Raw genomic sequence first — 18,382 nt, 5'->3', positions numbered from 1 at the left:
AGAGGCACGGCCAGACAGAAGTGTGGGGGATGCTGGGAGAGGAGAGAGAGCAAAGGAACAGGGATACCAGGAGTGGAGGAGCAAGTGCAAGCCTGCAAATGAGAGGACAGGGCCATAAGGAGGGATGGGATCAGACAGAGAGACAGGGTGAGTGGGAAAGGGGTGAAAGAATTATCTCAATCCCTGCAGAGAGTTCTAGAGAGCTTGTAGGCTTGGGCTTCTCAATTGGGAAGAGAAAGAAATTCAGAGATTAGAGGAGGAAGAGGGAGCCCAGGAGTCTGTGCATGTGTGATGGGGAGGGAGATGCAGAGACACTGCAGCAGAGACCCTCCTGTTCCTCCAGCAGCACTTGCCATCTGCTCCTCATCCCCTTGGATCAACCTGTGAGGCAGAGTGTTCCTCGGGGTCTGCACATCAGAAACAGAAAAAGGAAAAAGAAACAGTCCAAGCCTCCAGTGATGTAAAAAATCTGGAGGGGAGCTGTTTACAAGGCTATGGAGTGACAGGACAAGAGGGAATGGCTTCAAACTGAAAGAGAGAAGGTTTAGATTGGATATTAAGAAGAAATTCTTCCCTGTGAGGGTGAGGAGGCCCTGGCACAGGTTTCCTGGAGAAGCTGTGGCTGCCCCATCCCTGGAAGTGTTCAAGGCCAGGCTGGATGAAGCAACATGGTCTAGTGACTTGTACCTCTCTCAGAGCCTTTGTGAAAGCTGGAGCTAAGTGGATGATCTCCTGATAAATCAAGACAGATCCCATGTGTGCTCCAACCTTTCCCTGCTCCATCAACAGGGACTTGAAACACACATTCACACCTAAAACCCACACATGGCCACATCTCTGTAAAATCATGGGACCTTTATATACCCTGTCTCTGGGTTTCAGTGACAAATCCTCTCTCTTTGAATCACTCTTTCTATAAAATATGTATTTCTATATAATGGAGCCCCTGTGATGGTGAAAAGCTGTGGCATCCTGCTCCCAAGAGCACTTCATGGCTGACAGTGGGCAAGAGCTGCTTGTCACCCCTTGATGTTCAGAGGAGCTGCAAGGGAGAACTTGTTTCAGCCACAGACCACAAGGCTGAGCTGGGTTCCCTGTTCCCTTTGCAGCCCAGGGAGTTCAGCTCCCAATGAAAACCCCCATGTGCAACCCAAGGACCCCCAAGTGCACTGAGGAAAGTGCTCCCATGCAGAATTGACCTTAAAAAAGGTCAGGGGATATATATAGAGATATAGATAGATATATATATATATGTTTTTGGTAGCACAAGAAAGCTGCTTCTTGTAGTCTGATTTATAGTGACAGCTCTTTGAAGGTGTTTTGGGTTAAAGGTGCCTTGCTGGGACTGCCAGAGCCACGATAGGACTGGGACAAGCTGGAGAAATTGGCTTTATCACTGGGGCTTCTATTCTTGTTGAGGACTGGTGAGCGATGGAGCCAAGACTGGCAAAAACATAGAGTTTGAAGCATAAATCCTATGAAAGCAGCTGTTTAGCCTGGAGAAAAAGAGGCTCAAGGGCACCTTACTGCTCTTTACAACTACCTGAAAGGAAGTTGTGGTGTGGTGGAGGTCGGTCTCTCCTGTCAGGCAACCAGTCACAGGACAAGAGGGAATGGCCTCAAGTTGCACCAGGGGAGGTTCAGGATGGATACTGGGAAAAATTTCCTCATTGAAAGAGTGGCCAGATGTTATAACAAACTTCCCAGGGAGGTGGTGGTGTCACCATCCCTGGAAGTGTTCAAAAAATGAGTGGATGTGGTACTTCCCAATATGGTTTAATGGGCGTGGTGGTATTCGGTCAAAGGTTGGACTTATGGTCCTGGGGGTCTTTCCCAACCTTAATGATCCCATGATTCTATGAAAACAGCTTTTAATGGAGCAAATATACAGCCAACAGAACCACTCTTATCTCTGGGGCGCAGACAGGGTTGAGCCCAGCAGACAGAGGCAGGAGAAACCTCCTCCTTCCCCAGGGATGGGACGAGTCCTGGAGCCTGTCTATCTTTAAAAAGGTCAGGCCAAGCCATCACCCTCCTGTCCTTCATCTCCAAGGGCCTCACAATAGCACTGTGGGCAGTGAAAACCTCTGATAAGTCAGATCTTCATCCAGTTATGAAAAGATCTGTACGACATGGCTTGTAGGGAGGATGGGATATTTGCTCCCCAAGGCCAAGCTGTTCCTAATCCTGACTCCAGCACAACCCCTGCACCCACTCTCAGCCACCAAGGCTCTACAAATGCTAATTCATTCAAGCACTTGAAATGTGTTGTATCATGAGCACACAGGCAGTGACTGCACTGCTGTGGTGGCAGCTCTGTCACTCACATCACTTGCTACGCCTCTGATAAAATCAGACTTGGGCAAAGGCTTCTGTAGCATTGAGTGTTTCACAAAATGGGATCAGGTTTTAAATAACAACAGTCCCTGCCCTTTTCACTAACCTCTCTCACAGAGACACCCATGAGCTTCGAAGAAGGGTGGGAGGAGATGATTGAATAAATCACACAGGGACTCAGGGCTCCTGAGTTCTCTGCAGGGCTCCATCAACAATCTGGGGCCCCATAAAAACGTGCCTAAGCTTGTGCTTTAGCCAATCACAAAATGCACCCACTCCTGTTTAAGGGTCAGGGATGTGTAGGTAGTCACCATGTCAGCAAGAATATGTTCATAGAACTTTCTGGAGAAAAATCAAATTGCTCCTCTCGTTCCAGATTTCATTTTTTAAGGAAGTGAGGCATCGAACATTGCTGTCCCACTGGCCTTTCCTATAGAGATTTGAGACAGTTCCTGGGCCCAACCAGCCCAAGGGAGCCAAACATCTTGTCTCTGTAAATCTGAAGGGCCATACAAAGCCAGGGGTGGTATCTGAGGTGACTTGGCGCCAAATGGACCTGCACAAAAAGGACATGGAGCAAATCTGAAATCAGTGGGTTGGTTATTGCCATATCAACATGCTCAAGGGCTGTGACCCCCAAGGAATTCCATTCTATGCAGAAGAAGAAGACAAAGGGCCCACACAGTAAAAGGACATGAAAAAGGAACGGTGTCATGACCGAAGCCTCACAGAACCTCAAGCATCACCTGCCTCCAGCTTCCCACCCCCTCCCAGCAGGTGACTGGGACTGTTTTCACTTCAGCACTGGAGATGACATCCAGTTCTTGCCCAGAATGGAGCAGATTGGAAAGCAACCGCAGCCCTGTCATCATGTCCTGTTCTCCTGAGTTATGACATCTCACAGCCTCTGTAATGAGGAGGAATGTACAGAGTTGCTCCCCCCCCCTTACCAAATTTTAGGTATAAATATCCACAGTAGAGAGAAATGGTCAGAGATATCACAGAGGCACAAAACACTTCAAATGAAATGGTTCAAACAGAAGAAATGATACTCATAGGTTGGCAAATATAACCTCCCTACTGTGTATGTGGAGAAGCACTACCAGCCTGTCACATCTGAGCCCTTGGATCACAGCAACCCTCTTGAACACCTCCCTCCAAAATATCTCATATATCTCCTTACAGGTCAGGAGAAAACACCTCTTATCTTAGGTAAAGGTTAATAATTCCATTGTTAGCCACGGTCTGGAAAACAGCCACCTGAGGAGGATATGAGGAAGGTCCATAAAGACGTGGCAGGTGAGGAGGAAATGATTATTCACCGTGGCCTTTTTAAGGCAGGAATTTGTGGGTGGTAAAACTGCCACGGGGGTGGATGAGAAGAGGGGATTTTGTGCCCCATCCCCATCCTTGAGGCCACTGACTGTTGACCACTGGTGCTGTCAGAGGGTGGGAGCACCCAGCACGTCCTGGGGGGGACCTTGTTTTTAGGGAACTGGGTGATATTGGGAGGAAATCACACAGCTCTGAAGGTGGCAGGTGTCCTCCAGGCCATCCATAAAGACAATAAGGAGAATATCAGGTGGTTGTTTTATGTTTGGTGGTGCTTACAGAGTCCAAGGCCAGGGTTCAATGAATCCTGGAACATCTGTTTGGGTCTCAGTTGGACTGGTGACCTCCACTGAAGTGGTGTTGTAGGGCACCTGCCATCACCCCAACACAGTCCTTCTTTGCTCCCTTTATTTCTGCAGAGCTAGAGCCCCTCATGAGCATTTTTGAATAAACCAGTTACAATAACTCAAGTGACCCTGCACGTCCACAAGTCTAATTATACACAGTGGATTTTTTCATGCAAAAGTAGTTCCTCCTCCTCCCACCCCAACAGCAAACTTCTCAAGGCCAAGCATTCTGCTGAAATCATCCAGACTTCCATGCTGAACACCCAGATTGATCCTACCCTGGGATCTGGCTGTTAGCATTTGCAAAATAACACAAATAACACAACAGGGACATCATATGAAACTTGGCCTGCACCCTGGCAGGTTGCGCCCTGCACTCTTGATCACTGCGTCTCAAAGAGGCCCCAGCCTCTCCAAAAACTCCCCTTGGAGCCAAATGATTCAGCATTACACTTTTCCATGTCTGTGGCAGATGCAGCCACAGTTTGAGTGGGGGTGGAGAGCAGTGTGGTACCAGCAGATGCAGCAGCAGCTCCTTGTCATGCAGCCAGCAGGACGTGGACTGCACAAAGCAACGCTGGGGGGGGCTTCTGCCCTCTTAGTTCTCTGCCCCTGGTCCCTAAATATTGCATCAGTTTATAAATGCAATGGTTTCTGAGCACGAAAAACCATGAGATCAATGACAGAGCACATCTTTGTAGGAACTGTGGTCACTGTCAGAACTTCACGTGCAGTCCTGACGTCCACAGAATGATGGAGCCAAAAGCTTTCAAAGCACCAAGGACTGGTGGAGTTTCTTACCTGCTTCTCAGACATGATGTAGAGGTGCTCGTGGTCCACTGAGAAGGCCATGTCCCTCAGGATGGGGCCAGTGTCCACCACCTGCACAATCTCATACTCCAGGGTGTTCTTGGTGGTGCCGTCCACACGGATCTGAAAAACAAAAGCAGGGAGAAAACATGAGTATTTTTCCTCCTTCCTCTGAAAATGTAGAATAATCACAGAATCACAGAATGGTTTGGGTTGGAAGACACCTTAAAGATCATCCAATTCCAACCCTCCTGCCATGGGCAGGGACACTTTCCACTAGACAAGGTCGCTCCAAGCCCCATCCAACCTGGTCTTGAACACTTCCAGGGATGGGGCAGCCAAAGCTCCTTTGGGCATCCTGTGCCAGGGCCTCCCCACTCTCACAGCAATATGTATATATTTATAATATATATACGTAATAATCATTGGAGAAATGCATTGTGGAGTAGGTTTTTTGTACAACGACCACTGTCATCACAAAGTGGACTTTTCCCTTCCTCCTCACTGAAAGGATAAAGCAGATTTAACCACCTCTGCTGGTTCCATCAGCACAAGAGCACTGGAGAACAATCCAGGGCCTGCTTGCTATTATCTGGCACTGTCACTGTGCTGCTGTCATTGCCTGGACAAATCTACCACTCCGAAAATGATGGCACAAGGGAAGGATTTGTGGTGGTGATGAGCAAAAAGATAAAAAACACACAAGAGCCTGAAGGACTGACTCACTCAAATGCTACTCTGATAATATTATTGCTCCTCTTGCTAATGTTCCACGAGGCAATACATTATTGCAGAGTGTTCAATGCAACACAGGCTATTTCTCTTGTTGATTGCACATATCAGATATTGAAATCGGTCCTGCACGAATATGGCACCTTATGATTCCAGACACATCTCATAACGGGGTGTCACTTAGGAACATCAATAACTGGGATTATGAGGAGGAACAAGACATACAGTTCCCAGTCTATCCCTGACTGTGATCCAGTGAATACAGAAGAAAACACAGAAAACGACAGAGGTTTCTTTACCTGTCTAAAAACGATTTCTAGAGTTGGGTTCAAAAGTCAGTCAGAGAAGGTTTGCAATCCCTTTTAATATATAACAATTCAGGATAAACTAGCTATTCACAGGAGTCCTTCTGGATCTTGTGAGGCTCTTTACAGCAGCAGACCCCACAGTCATGCATTTCAAGATGCATTTCCTTATCTCCCTCACTATGTTTTCACTGTGTTGCCTTTCACTTTCTGAGAATCTTCTACCCTGTAGCAACACAAACATCACAGTGTCCTTTTCCAGAAGAAACAAAGTTGTAGTAGGCCTGCATCTTACTCCACATCATGATCTCCATACCTTCCTGACCAAAGCTCCCCAGTCCCTGGTTTGCACTTGTGCAGTTTGGGAGCTGAGCGAAAAGCACCCTTCCCATCCAAAGGGAATAACAAAATGTGGAGAACTTATGGCACCAAGACCAGATCCCACTGTTCCCTGGCACAGTCCTTGAGCCTGTTCCTTCTGTATCAACCTTTCAGCCAAGAAACTGAGCCTGAATCGTCTTCTGTGTTAGAAAGTCAAAGAGAAAGGAAGAGAGGGAATGGCAAAGCATCTGGAAGGGCTGTATGAGCAAAGGGCAGCAAGGATTTACAGGTTCTTATCTTTGCCTTTCCTCAATCTACTCAGATGCTGTGGGACAACACAGAAATATGATTTCCCCAGGAAAGGCAAGGAAAATGAAGAAGAAAGGAGTTAGAGGGGCTCCCTGTGCCAGCAGAGGCTGTGGAGGGTGCTCAGGGATGCTCAGATCCTACGTTCTATCCATGAACCTCCACAGACGTGGGTGTATGTGCAGGCACTTGGCTGTTGGGCTGGCCAAATGACACCAGAGGGTCTGCAGTTCATTTGTCATCTTGATGGATCTGGTGATGACAGCGACACATGTCTCAACATCCACACACAAAGAGGTCAGGGCCTGAAGCCCAACTCCGAGCATCCCTTCCTCCCACTGGCTCTGGTTGCCTGGGAGGAAAGGGCTCGTTTCCGTGGTCCCTCATGGGTGAATTCAGTTCCTTCAAATCTTTCTTCTTGGAAGTGGACACGGATGTGAATCACCCATGAGGTCAAGGGCAAAGATGCCAACAGGTTCGGGATGAGTCATTCCCCTTAGGACACTCAAGACAAGGGAAGGAGAGGGAGAGGGCTGTAGGTTGAGAGCACAGGAGTCTCCCTGCTGGGGCTCTGCCCCGGGCAGCTCAAATACCCCCACAGCAGGAGCCTTTCCCATTTCCCTCTGAGGCTCTCCAGCTCCAAGTTCTCTCTATCAGGGAGCAGTCAGTGAGCTTTGTGTGCTGTCTCCTCTCTGTCTCTCCCCCAGTCCCTTGTGGCAGCTCATCTCTGTCAGAGCATCCTCACCCTCTGCTGATCCCTGTGCTAAACAAACCTCACATCTTCGCTGCTTTGACCTTGATTTTTCAGCATCATCGGGGTCAGATCTGCAGGCCACCAGATATGTAAGCAGGCAATTATCACCCCAGGGCTCAGTCACCGTCCTCAGCCTCTGCTGGGCCCCATTAGAGGGGAAAGAGCTGGGAGATGGAAGAGGCAAGGCTGGAGAAACAGCCGGCTGGAGTTAACAAACCATGGAGACAGGAGGCACAGCCCCCAGGGATCTCCCCCCTGCATTTGGTGCAGGTAAAAGATTGCAGAGGCTTCACACCAGGAACACAGAGCTCCTCGGAAGTGATTTAACAGCGATTGCCGGCCTAATTGCCTGAAAAGTCATTATTTTGCCGACGGGGAGGGAGGGAGGAAGGGAGGGAGGAACAGGGGTTCCTTCCACCACCCGTGTGCAAACACACACAGGTGAGCTCATGCACACACATGTGAGTGCAGAACCTCTCTCTCTAGTCAAAATTAGGAGCTAAAAGAAAAAGAAAATTGAGAAAAAGGCCAGAAAATCTGGCAGACATCAACCCACACTGCACAGACCGTGCAAGCCCTGAGCCAGCAATGAGGTGATTATGGGAGACTGCAGCCAGGAGTCTGGCCTTTAACTCAAATCTTTACCTGCCTTAAACTCTGTCTTTTTTATGTTGGACCCCAGGCATGGAGCCCAAAGGATCTCCAAGTTTCCAGCACATTCTTCACAGTCCTGAGCATCAGACAACACAACAACAGTTTCTCCTTAAGAGAGATTTATTCCTGGCTCCAAGGCTCCCACTAGAACCAGGGCAGCAAAAAGAAAATCAAAAGAAGAGTCTGTGATGGTGAAATGAGAAGATTCTCATCAGGTGATCATCACTAAAGTCGAGAACACAGACACAGTCTCTGCTTGGGAAGCTCCCCAAGTTCCCAATTGCAGGGAATTTGAAGCACACACCAGCCATTTGCTCTGTTCCTGCTCTTCTCTGCTGGCATCAGCCACAAGCCCCACATGGAGCTGGGTGCTGGGATGGATAGAGTTTGACTGAAATATAGGTGTTCTTATATTCAAGATGATCTTATTAGGCTGTGGGATGAGAGCCTGACTGACAGTCCAGTTGGGATTGCTCCTTGAAAGAACCTGTGAACCACGAGCACCTCTGCAAGGCAAGAGGGAGGGGAGCAAGAAGCGATAGAGGGGCTCCAGGACCACAAACAAATCTCAAAATGCCCAGTCTGATCCAACCTCCACTACCAGCTGCGTGCACACTGATCCACAAACACCCTCGTCACCTCCACCACAGGATCATCCACCTGCTCCCACTGCCCAAACGTCTGTCTTGGCTCCTTGGACCCCAAGCTGCTCAACTCAGCCCCCCGAGCTGCCCTGCCCTCATTTAACCCAATGCACACGTGGGAGCTCCCAGGGACCAGCACTAATCCTGCTTCCTGGAAGGCTCCGCTCGCCGGGCTCGGCTCTGCAAAGCCAGCTGCTATTAAAACATCAGCATGATGCTTCCCGAAGGTCAGCTACCAGGGGACCCATTCTGGCAGCTGTTTGTTTGTTTGTCTGAACATTATCTAGGCCTGGGCTGTTTATTTACATCCATTGAAGTATCAGACAATAAATATCCTCTCCCAGTAGCAAACAGATGCTTGCACTCGAATGTTCTGGCGAGCGCTGACTTCAAAACGATCCCCTTAATGAGCAAACAACACTATTAATCTTTAAAGACACAGGCTCTGGCCTTCTCTGAGCTCCCACCCTGGTCATGGCTAGACCCACAGGCATCCTGGCAAGCAGCCCGTGGGTCTGGGAGATGAAAGAAGGTGGAAGATACCTTCTATCACTCGACTGGCACTTTTCAGCGTTATCTGGGTCTCCCCAGCTGCTGAGGGATCCATGGGAGGGTGATGCTTGAGTACAGTTTCCCCATAAGGTTGGTGACAGATGCCTCAATGACACTTCTAAGAAGGAGATGGGGTTTGGAGGTTGAGATCATATAGTTGTTGAAGAGAGGGACACAATACCCCGCTCCAAATCATGGGGATGGACTCAAAATGGTCAGAGAAAGAGCAGTGGGGTTGGAGGACAAAGAAGGAATTGGTGGTAGCAAGAACTTAGTGCCTTTGCTGGAAGATAAACCATGATTAGGGCAAAAAGAAAATATCTTTAAGCTGACCAGAGCCACAGAAACACCTACCTTCCAGACTGGAACATCAATCCTCTCCTATGGTCTGACAGGAACATGTACCTCTGCTATCATATTATTCCTCCCTGTAATGGGGCACTTCCTGCTAAAAATCCATCCACATCAAATGTACTTCAGGAGCTTTACTTCAGACCTGTCAAAGCCTGATCTTATTGACTGAATTGATGTTTGGAGCACGTTAACATCATCCAGTTTTGGTTTAATCAAGATAAAGGCACTGGCACAGGTTGCTCAGAGGGATTTTATACACCCCATCCCTGGAAGTGTTCAAGGCCAGGTTGGATAGGGCTTGGAGCAGCCTGAGCTAGTGGAAGGTGTCCCTTCAAAATTATCTTCAGACTCACTTCAGAAACACATCCCTAAACCCAAACTCCTGCTACTACCTCACTTCTGTTTTATTTTCTGAGCAGCTTGCACTGCTCTCTGGCAGCAAAAAAACTGGATCATTCCCACTGTGCCAACTGGGCTCAGCTGTTTCCTACTCTGCTAAAACCACCACCTCCTTCCCAGACCATCATTCCTGGCCCACCAGAGTCAACACAAGACCCCCTCCAATTAACATCTCTGTATAAAGCCCTTGAAAACCATGCAGAGCTGGCGAGAGCGTGGCTGGGAGCAGGATCTCGATGCCCAGCTGGGCAGGGCAGCAGGAGCAGACGCCGGGTGGATGATGGTCATTACAAATAATTAAATGAATAACTAAGCAGAAGAGGAACTTGGTGAACCATGGCCAACCCTTCCCTCCCCACCACTCTGCCTTTGTGCAGCGTCAGCAGCCTCTGGGCTGATGAAGTTAAAAGGGAATTCATCATCTCCTGCCCCAGCGCTTCCAGCCGGTGCTCCAGCAGCTCCAGCTCGAGGCGTGCTGGTGGTTTATTTTGGCCATGAAATTGCCCCAGTTCCCAAAGGAGGCGATTAAATGGCTGCCAGGAATATTGCAAGGGTGGTTTTCCAAGGAAAAATCTTTCGGGTCACTGAATCAAGCCCTGCTTCCTCTGCCTGGGTGCAAGGGAGCAGCCACAGCTGTGGTACTGCCTTGGAGAGGAGGAAAAATGTTTTGGGGCAGGGAGAGCCAGACCTGGGAGGACAAGCTTTGCCCTTCCTATGCCCTGAGGTATCTTTCCTTTGTCATCCCTGCCTATGCTTCCTGCAGGGCATCTCCCTGAAATCCCCGTCATTATTCCTCACTATTGGATTAAGGACCTACAAACAGCATTTCCAGGAGCTCCAAGCAGCCCTGGAGTCCAGCACATCAGTCCAGGGTGCTCTGAGCAGTGCCCAGCCCCAGCCTTATGACTGCACAGGGGCTGCTAATACCTCATTGCTTTACCAATATCGGTTCCTCCCTGGTTTATGAACTTAATGTTCCCCAGTGGACACTGGGACTGCTGGCTGCTGTTCCTGGCATAGAGAAGGGGCAAAGACACAGCAGGAGGTGCATGATCTAATGTCAGGCTGTTATGATGATCATCTATTCCTGCTTTCCCATTGATCTGGGTTCCATGGTGTAGCTCTATCGATCAAAGACAGGGAAGGGGCCGGTGACACTCCATGTTCCTCCCATTTGCCTCTGCTTTCTAGTAAAATAATCTGTTCTAATTTGCCTAAAGCCCATTAACAGGAGATCAATTCCTAATAAAACATGGCATTTCAATAGCCCTGTCCATCCACCGATCCAGAAGGCCTTTAGAAACGCTAATTGAAAAAGCAAGGGGTGAGGTGTCTTTAACTTGTGCCTAATAGTCAGAGCCAGCAGCTCTCTCTCTCTCTCTGCTCTTGGACAGGTGTTGGAAAGTGCTGCTTGCATGGACAATGCCAGCTCGTCCAAGTACAGATCTCAGAGCACCTTCAGCCATGTGGAGAGCAGGAGCCTGGAAAACCAGGTGTTTAGTGTTCTTTACACTCGTGGTTTCAGTGCTGTCCAGACCTCAGTGTGTCATGACATAGAATGCTTTGGGTTGGAAGGGAGCTTAAAGATCATCCAGTTCCACCCCTGCCATGGGCAGGGACACTTTCCACTAGCCCAGGTTGCTCCAAGCCCCATCCAACCTGGCCTTGGACACTTCCAGGGATCCAGGGGCAGCCACAGCTTCTCTGGGCAACCTGTGCCAGGGCTTCCCCACCCTTACAGGGAAGAATTTCTTCCTAATATCTAATCTAAATCTCTCCTCTTTTATATTAAAGGTTTCCTCCTTGTCCTATTAGCATCTACCCATGTAAAAGTTGCCCTCCCAATCTGTAGGTACAGTTGATCACACACATCTGTTCCACACAAAGCAGGATGGCTTTGCAATCCCTTTGGGTTCCTGATTTATATTTCTTCTGTCCAGATCTAAATGATAGATTCAAGGAATCATACAATCACTGAGGTTGGAAAAGACCTCCAAGATCATCGAGTTAAATCTTTGACTGAACAAATCTTGTTGTTGGTGAGCAAGTAGGACTTATTTGCTACAGCAACAGCCAAGGAGGATGGTTCTTTTCCATCCACACAGTTCCCAGGGCTTTTTGTCCCAGCAGCAAACACAGGAAGTTTCAAGAAAACAGCTTTCCTAGAATAACTGCAGCCATTTAATCCCTGTCATCTGCAGGCATTGCACTGTAATCCTCCCCCCTCACACCCTCAGCTGGGTCCTGGCAGGGACACGGTGGCTGTGCTGGGCAGGGGCACAGGGTCTAATCCCTGCAGAGGAGTCACCCACTGACCTCATGTAATCCAGCCAGGCTGAAAAACTGGGTCAAACAGAGATGTGCCTGAGTACTAGGGAGATGATTACCCTTGCACAGCAGAGGAGGGCTCCTCTTGCTTCAGAAGGCCCAGGAGAAACACGGGACAAGATGCTGATGGGCATCTGGTTTCTTTTAGAGGGAGATGTGGGTCACCATGCCTTGACACGGCTACTGCATGCTCCAGTCTCATGGTGGGTCAGTCTCACAACAGGTCAAGCACACTGGGATACACTGGAATTGTAGAATGACAGAAGGGTTTGGCTTGAAAGGAACCTTAAACACCATCTCATTCCAAACCCTCTGCCATGGACAGGGACACCTCACACTAAACCATATTGCTCCGAGCCCCATCCAACCTGACCTTGAACTATTCCAGGGATGGGGCACCCACAACTTCTCTAGGCAAGCTGTGCCAAGGCCTCACCACCCTCACAGTCAAGAATTCCTTCCTAATATCAAATCTAGATCTATCCTCTGTCAGCCGAAAAGCATTAAAATCCTGCTTTGGGCCAGAGGGTTCTTCAAGCCAGAAGACAAATTCCTAACTGACAGAGGTCCCCTTTTTTCCACAGCCCACAGCACATGGCTACTGTGCCATCTCACAGTGGTTCCCGAAATCCCCAATAACATTTACAGGAAGAGATCCTCCTGGCTGCAGTGAAATTATGATTTAAATTGGACAGAAATAAAAGACCGACCTTTCATTTTGGGTTTGGACATCACCTAACACAGAGGGTTTATGACTGCTGCTCCCAGCACCATAAAAATAATAATTACAGCTTGAAGTGTGTCCAGTCAGGCTGTCTCTGAACTGCAGGGCTCATCCCAGTGAAACAGTTACAGAGCTGGAAAGAGTGAGAAAGAGGAGATGACCAGGTCCTCCTTCTCCCTCACCAGGGAGAGCGTGTCAGGTACGTGCAGCTTTCACATTCATGAGCCAATTGACAGATGACATCATTTTTGAGAGCATGGTTTACACACGCTCCCCTGGCGCTCCCTGATTGATAAATTAGACACTCATGAGCCATGTGCTAATCAATGCAAATCATTAGTTTGTAACAACACAAGGCAAGCTCGGCAGAGCTCATTTTTCAAGGTAATGGCCTGCCAAGAGATCAGTGTTCAGCAACGAGCCCTGCCAGGCAATCCATTAACAGGCTGCTGGCACTCACCTATGGCACAGGGCTGAGGTCTTGCTGTCCACTCCCCAAAAAGGACTGGGCTGTGCTGCTCAGTGCAGGAGTCAGAGCCCTGAACCTGCAATTCCTCCTCCTTCCTCTCCATGAAGCATCCCAGCCCCTGGCTCTGCTGACAGTGGCCACCCTAGACCCGGACATTTGAAGTGCTTGTGCTCTTGTAGTCCCTGAACACTTATCCCAACTCTGAAACCTAAAATAAAACTCATTTGAGTCTGAAATATTGTGCTTTGTCCTCTACTAGTGGAAAATGAGGGAGGGTTCTCAAGGCATTGAGTTGTAGGTCTGTCCTAGGAAATTCCATGCTGGCATCTCTAAGGCTTGAGGTCATCAGGCTGTGCTTGGCCAAAGGAAGAGGCCATTTGAACCCTCTAGATGCCAGATTTACTATCCAAATTTTGGCTTCAGGCTATTACAAGAGCTGTCAGCTGAGCAGGTGCTTTGGGAGAATGAAATGACATCAGGGAAAAACCTGCCCCCACCGACCATTCTGCTGGAGCAAAGGGAAAACAGGAGAGTGGGACAACTCTGCTCCTTCCCAACAGGAGCCCCTACAGCCTCTGTGTCCGCTTCCCAAGCTCCACAGGATTTCAATCCCATGGACAACAGAGCAGCCTCTTCATCCAGGGGTCACTTTATCAGGCACATATCCAACCACAAGTGCTCTGCAGAGCAACTCCAGCTCCTTCATGGAGAATAAAGATTCTCATCTGACATTCCCAGAGGTAAAGTTCAGCACTCACAGAGTGAGTGCAGCACTCCTGCTGCTAAATGCTCGTATTTATGATCCCAGTGGATAATCTCAAAGGTCATCCTAGTGCCACTCCAGCACTTTTGTTTCTCTTAAACTGGTGGAATTTCGTTTCCATGGCCAACATTTTGGGAACTTGCTACCTTTTATATATTTACCCTGTTACTGCCACTGGTCCTGATTCTTCATGAGCAGATAGGAAATGGATGCTTTGAGTCACAGTGGTTCTGACTGAGATTAAGGGATCAACAATGAAAAAAAGGATGGAAATTAAATTTTTGCATACAAGAATGTGAGTGTCAGCTCTTGAGGTACAGAACCCAAAATGCTCCCCAAACTCTGGTCAGCTCTAAAGCAGGGGTCAAACTGTAGAGAAAAATAATTCAGACAAGCAGCAACACCAGAAAGACTCAGAGCCCTGCATGGTTTTGGTTCAGAAATACCCAGAAGTGCAGAGTGTGTGTGAATGGGACTGACCAGAGACAAAGATCTCAACACAGTCGGCCTGGAGTCCAAATCCCTGTGTGGGATGGCTCAGAAACTGAGGCAGGGAGTAATATGGGATGGAATGAAGACAGATGGATCGCAACATGGGCTGGATCATGAACACAAGTCCTTTATAAGTGCCTGTTCATAACAGAGGGACCAGATTCCTCGCAGGGATGAGCTCATCCCGCCACGTCGGGAACGCGGTGACCCCGAGGGTTGGGAGTCCTGGGCAGGGGGGTGCAGAGCAGCACCACAAAGGGCCCTTTGACTGTGGCCAGACGGGGTGAGCTTTGAGACACCCACGGGTCCTCACGACACTTTGGCACTTGAGAGGGAGCCAGATGCCCTTTGGCAGGGAAATGTGTGTGGAGATCCGGGCACCGGCATGGACACGTGGGCAGCACAGCACACGTCAGCACAGCAGCGGGAAAGGGGTTGGGAATATTCCAGCAGGAAAAGCAGGGGGTGTGGAGACACCCAGCAACCCTTGCACACACCAGGCTCACCTGCCTGGATTGAGGATTCAGTCATCAATGGATCACGGGGTCTCCATCACGACCGAGGGGTGATGTAAAGATGAACACGCATAAAATCACAGAATCATGAAGTGTTTGGGTTGGAAGGGACCTTTAAAGGTCATTTAGTTCAACCTCCCCACAATGAGTAGGAGCATTTCAACTAGATGAGGTTGCTCAGAGCCCTGTCCAACCCGGGCTTGAATGTTTCCAGGTGTGGGGCAGCCACAACCTTTCTGGGCAACCTGTGCCAGTGATTCACCACTCTCATTGTAAAAAAATTCTTTATAGCTAATCTAAATGGACCCTCCTTCAGTATAAAACCATCACAAAAGCTGTCCTTATATCTAATCTAAATGGACCCTCTAAAACCATCACCCCTTGTCCCATCGCAACAGGCCCTGCTAAAACATTCACACCCGGCAGAGCGTGGGGTGGGAACACACGTGGAGAGCACAGGAATCCCTTCAAAAGGATCTGCTCCCTGCAGCAGATAACACAGGGAATCTGATCCCAACAGGGGCATTTACACACCTCGGCTGGAGCAGTGCCCTCTGCAGCTCCAGGCATCAGCGAGGGCAACGAACTCAATCACAGCCTGTCACATCCAATCTTGGAGATAGGCCAACACATCTGCCTTTGCAGCATAACAGAGGCAAAGCAAAGCTCCTGCTTTGCTGAGGATTTGGGCATTTTCACCACTTTCTTTAAAAAAAAAAAAAAGGCAGTGAATCAAAAAATCGTATCCCAGAGATTGTATCACTGGTCGAAGTCAGATTGGCGGCTCTTGTACTGATATTTGTGCCAGGTGCTGGTGCTAAATGACTGCAGAGGTGCAGAGAGTGATGGGCTGTGAGTGCACCACCGAAAAGAGAAATCTGGGACCCAGAGCTCCTTCCTCACTCCCCTGTTAAGAACTGTGGGGTCTGGGCAGGTTTGGGTGGAGCAGTGGGTTGGCAGCAATTCCTGTCAGCAAAGTGGGGACAGGTTATCTCCAAGGGGAACGTGAAAGAAAAGCTCTCCAAGGGAATCAGCCAGCCCAGACTCTCTCCTCAGTCCCTTTTGTCACTTGACATCCCTGGGGCTAAGGTTGAGATAATGAGGTCCCACATATCTCTGGGCCCCAGCCCCACTGACAGAGCTGTGCTCTGCAAAGGTTATTGTAATTCAGTCGCTGATTCTTTCAGCTCCTGGGCTTCTCAATGCCAAGGTGACCTATTAAGAACTTAATATCAGATAAAAAACCATCCCTTGAAGCTTTTTTTTAACCTTCATAATCTATGTTTATCCACAGAAAATAATAGGAGGAGAGAAAAAGAGAAAGCGAATGCTTATCTTCCAATATTGCCTCAGATAAAAGGGAAGTGCCATCTGGGGACAAAACCTCAAGTTTGACCTTTCTCCCCTATCATGCAAACAGCCAGAAAACTGATCCAGCACTGAAACAGTGGATGAGGCCTCTTCCATTCCCCTCCCATAGATCGATCCTCCTCTGAAAGGTGGTCCCAGCAAGTCCCACCTCTTCCATCAGCCAACTTCCATCAAGACCAAATCCCTCAGCAGCCCTCTCTGCTCAGCTGGGTCTCACTGAGGCCTTTGGATTCCTCTCATCTCCCATCAGTCAGGCTCTGCTTAATGACCCAAAGATGTCTCTCATTGTTTTTTTTTTCTTCCAAGAACACCAGACAATTCGCTGGTTCTCTCCAATACAGACTCATAGAATGATTTGGGTTGGAAGTGACCTTAGAGATCATCTCATTCCAACCCTGCTGCTGTGTGCAGGGACACCTTCCCTGGAGGGATTGAAAAGATGTGGCACTCAGGGATATGGTTCAGTGGTGGTCTTGGTAGTCCTGGACTTGATGATTTGGAGGTCTTTTCCAGCCTTAACAACTCTATTATTCTATGATTTTAATTATTGCCTCCAATAGCAGAAGAATGGCACACATCTCTAGACCCTTAATCACAGGGGCCCTTTGTACATCAATCAGAATTATCCAAATGTGTATTCAAACCCTTTGATTGAATTATCCAAAAGTAATTCAAATGAATTTAAAAATAACAGCGTGGCAGGCACATTTTTAATGCCAGTAAATCACCAACCAGGGCCATCAGAGTGAAGTCCCCATTCACAGAGAGACAAAAGGAGGGAATGCAGAGGGTGAGGATGGCAGGGAGTGATTTCCTCACAGCCAAGCACACCCCAGCATCTGCAGAGCATCAGCCCAGGTCTGTAGGAGGGAAGCTGATCACCCCATGGAGGAAACAGAGTCCTCCATGTACACTTAAAAGGATTAGGAGGTCTGCTGGGAATGCCCTAAGGAGTTGTATGGCACAGAGGGCAAGGCACAAGGCATGTTCAAGGGAGAATTAAGAGAGCCAGAGGGATTTAGGAGGTGAGTGCTGACATATTATTCCATTTAGGCAGAGGTAGGGGACTCCTGGGAGAGGAGAAAGGCTGCCTGAGCCATGTAGTTTGGCTGCCAAGCTGGGAATCATATCCTGGATCAAGCTGTTGGAGAGTTTAAGCTGCCTCATCAAAGGGGTTAGAATGGGGTTCATGAGCTTAACACAACCTTACAGCACTGATCCAGCCAGAACTTCTGGTCCATAGGAACTGCAGGGGAAATATGAAATGCAGGGAAAATCAGAAGGTAGAGGGTCTGGAAAAGCTGAGTTTGAAAGGGAGGGACCCTGAGAGACCATGTCTAGGGATGCTTTAGCTGAACCAAATGATGGACAAGGACCACAACCCAGCAGGGCAGTCAGAGCAGAGCTGAGGGTCACTGTCCTCCCAACAGGACCAGCTTTCAGACCTGCAGCTCCCTTTGGCCCTCACATCTTCCCCAAAACTCTTTATTTACATTTGTAAGGACCAGAGCAATGTCCTGCCTGAGACAAGACATCTGTTTCTTTTCTGGTTCAGGAGATGTAGATGCCTGAGCTCTAAAAGTAGCATCCCATGAGTTCCAGGACTCCTCCATCCTCTAAAGGTCCGTGGTTTGCTATTTACCTGTACAGCTCATCATCTTTGTGTAAGTAATTTATACCTGGCCACGTATCTGTGGAGACCAATAAAAAAATCCTGCCTGAAAACTTCTGGGGACAAAGTGCAAGTGGTTCCTCTCAGAGTAGATACCATGCCCCAGGCAATGGTGCTGAGCTGTGTGCTTGGACAGCAGATTTTGGGGAAAGGCCATGACTACTTCCTTAAGATGCTCATGGCACTGCTCTGTTTGAGGTC

At 48.7% G+C, this 18,382-nt stretch overlaps 1 protein-coding gene across 1 annotated transcript in view; it reads right to left on the bottom strand.

Annotated features, from left to right (window-relative positions):
* Window positions 1–4,943, bottom strand: part of LOC103760116 (plexin-A4) — a 225,462-nt gene extending 220,519 nt beyond the window's left edge. Inside the window, exon 1 of the mRNA XM_018083606.2 lies at window positions 4,818–4,943. Within this exon, the coding sequence (XP_017939095.1) occupies window positions 4,818–4,868 (51 nt within the window). The 5' untranslated portion in view covers window positions 4,869–4,943. The remainder of the gene's footprint in view (window positions 1–4,817) is intronic.
* Between the last annotated feature and the right edge of the window lie 13,439 nt (window positions 4,944–18,382).

Source organism: Manacus vitellinus, unplaced genomic scaffold (assembly GCF_001715985.3).
Source record: "Manacus vitellinus isolate BGI_N305 unplaced genomic scaffold, ASM171598v3 scaffold_65_pilon, whole genome shotgun sequence".
NCBI classification, from domain to species: domain Eukaryota; kingdom Metazoa; phylum Chordata; class Aves; order Passeriformes; family Pipridae; genus Manacus; species Manacus vitellinus.
This window is presented reverse-complemented; position numbering and strand designations above follow the sequence as displayed.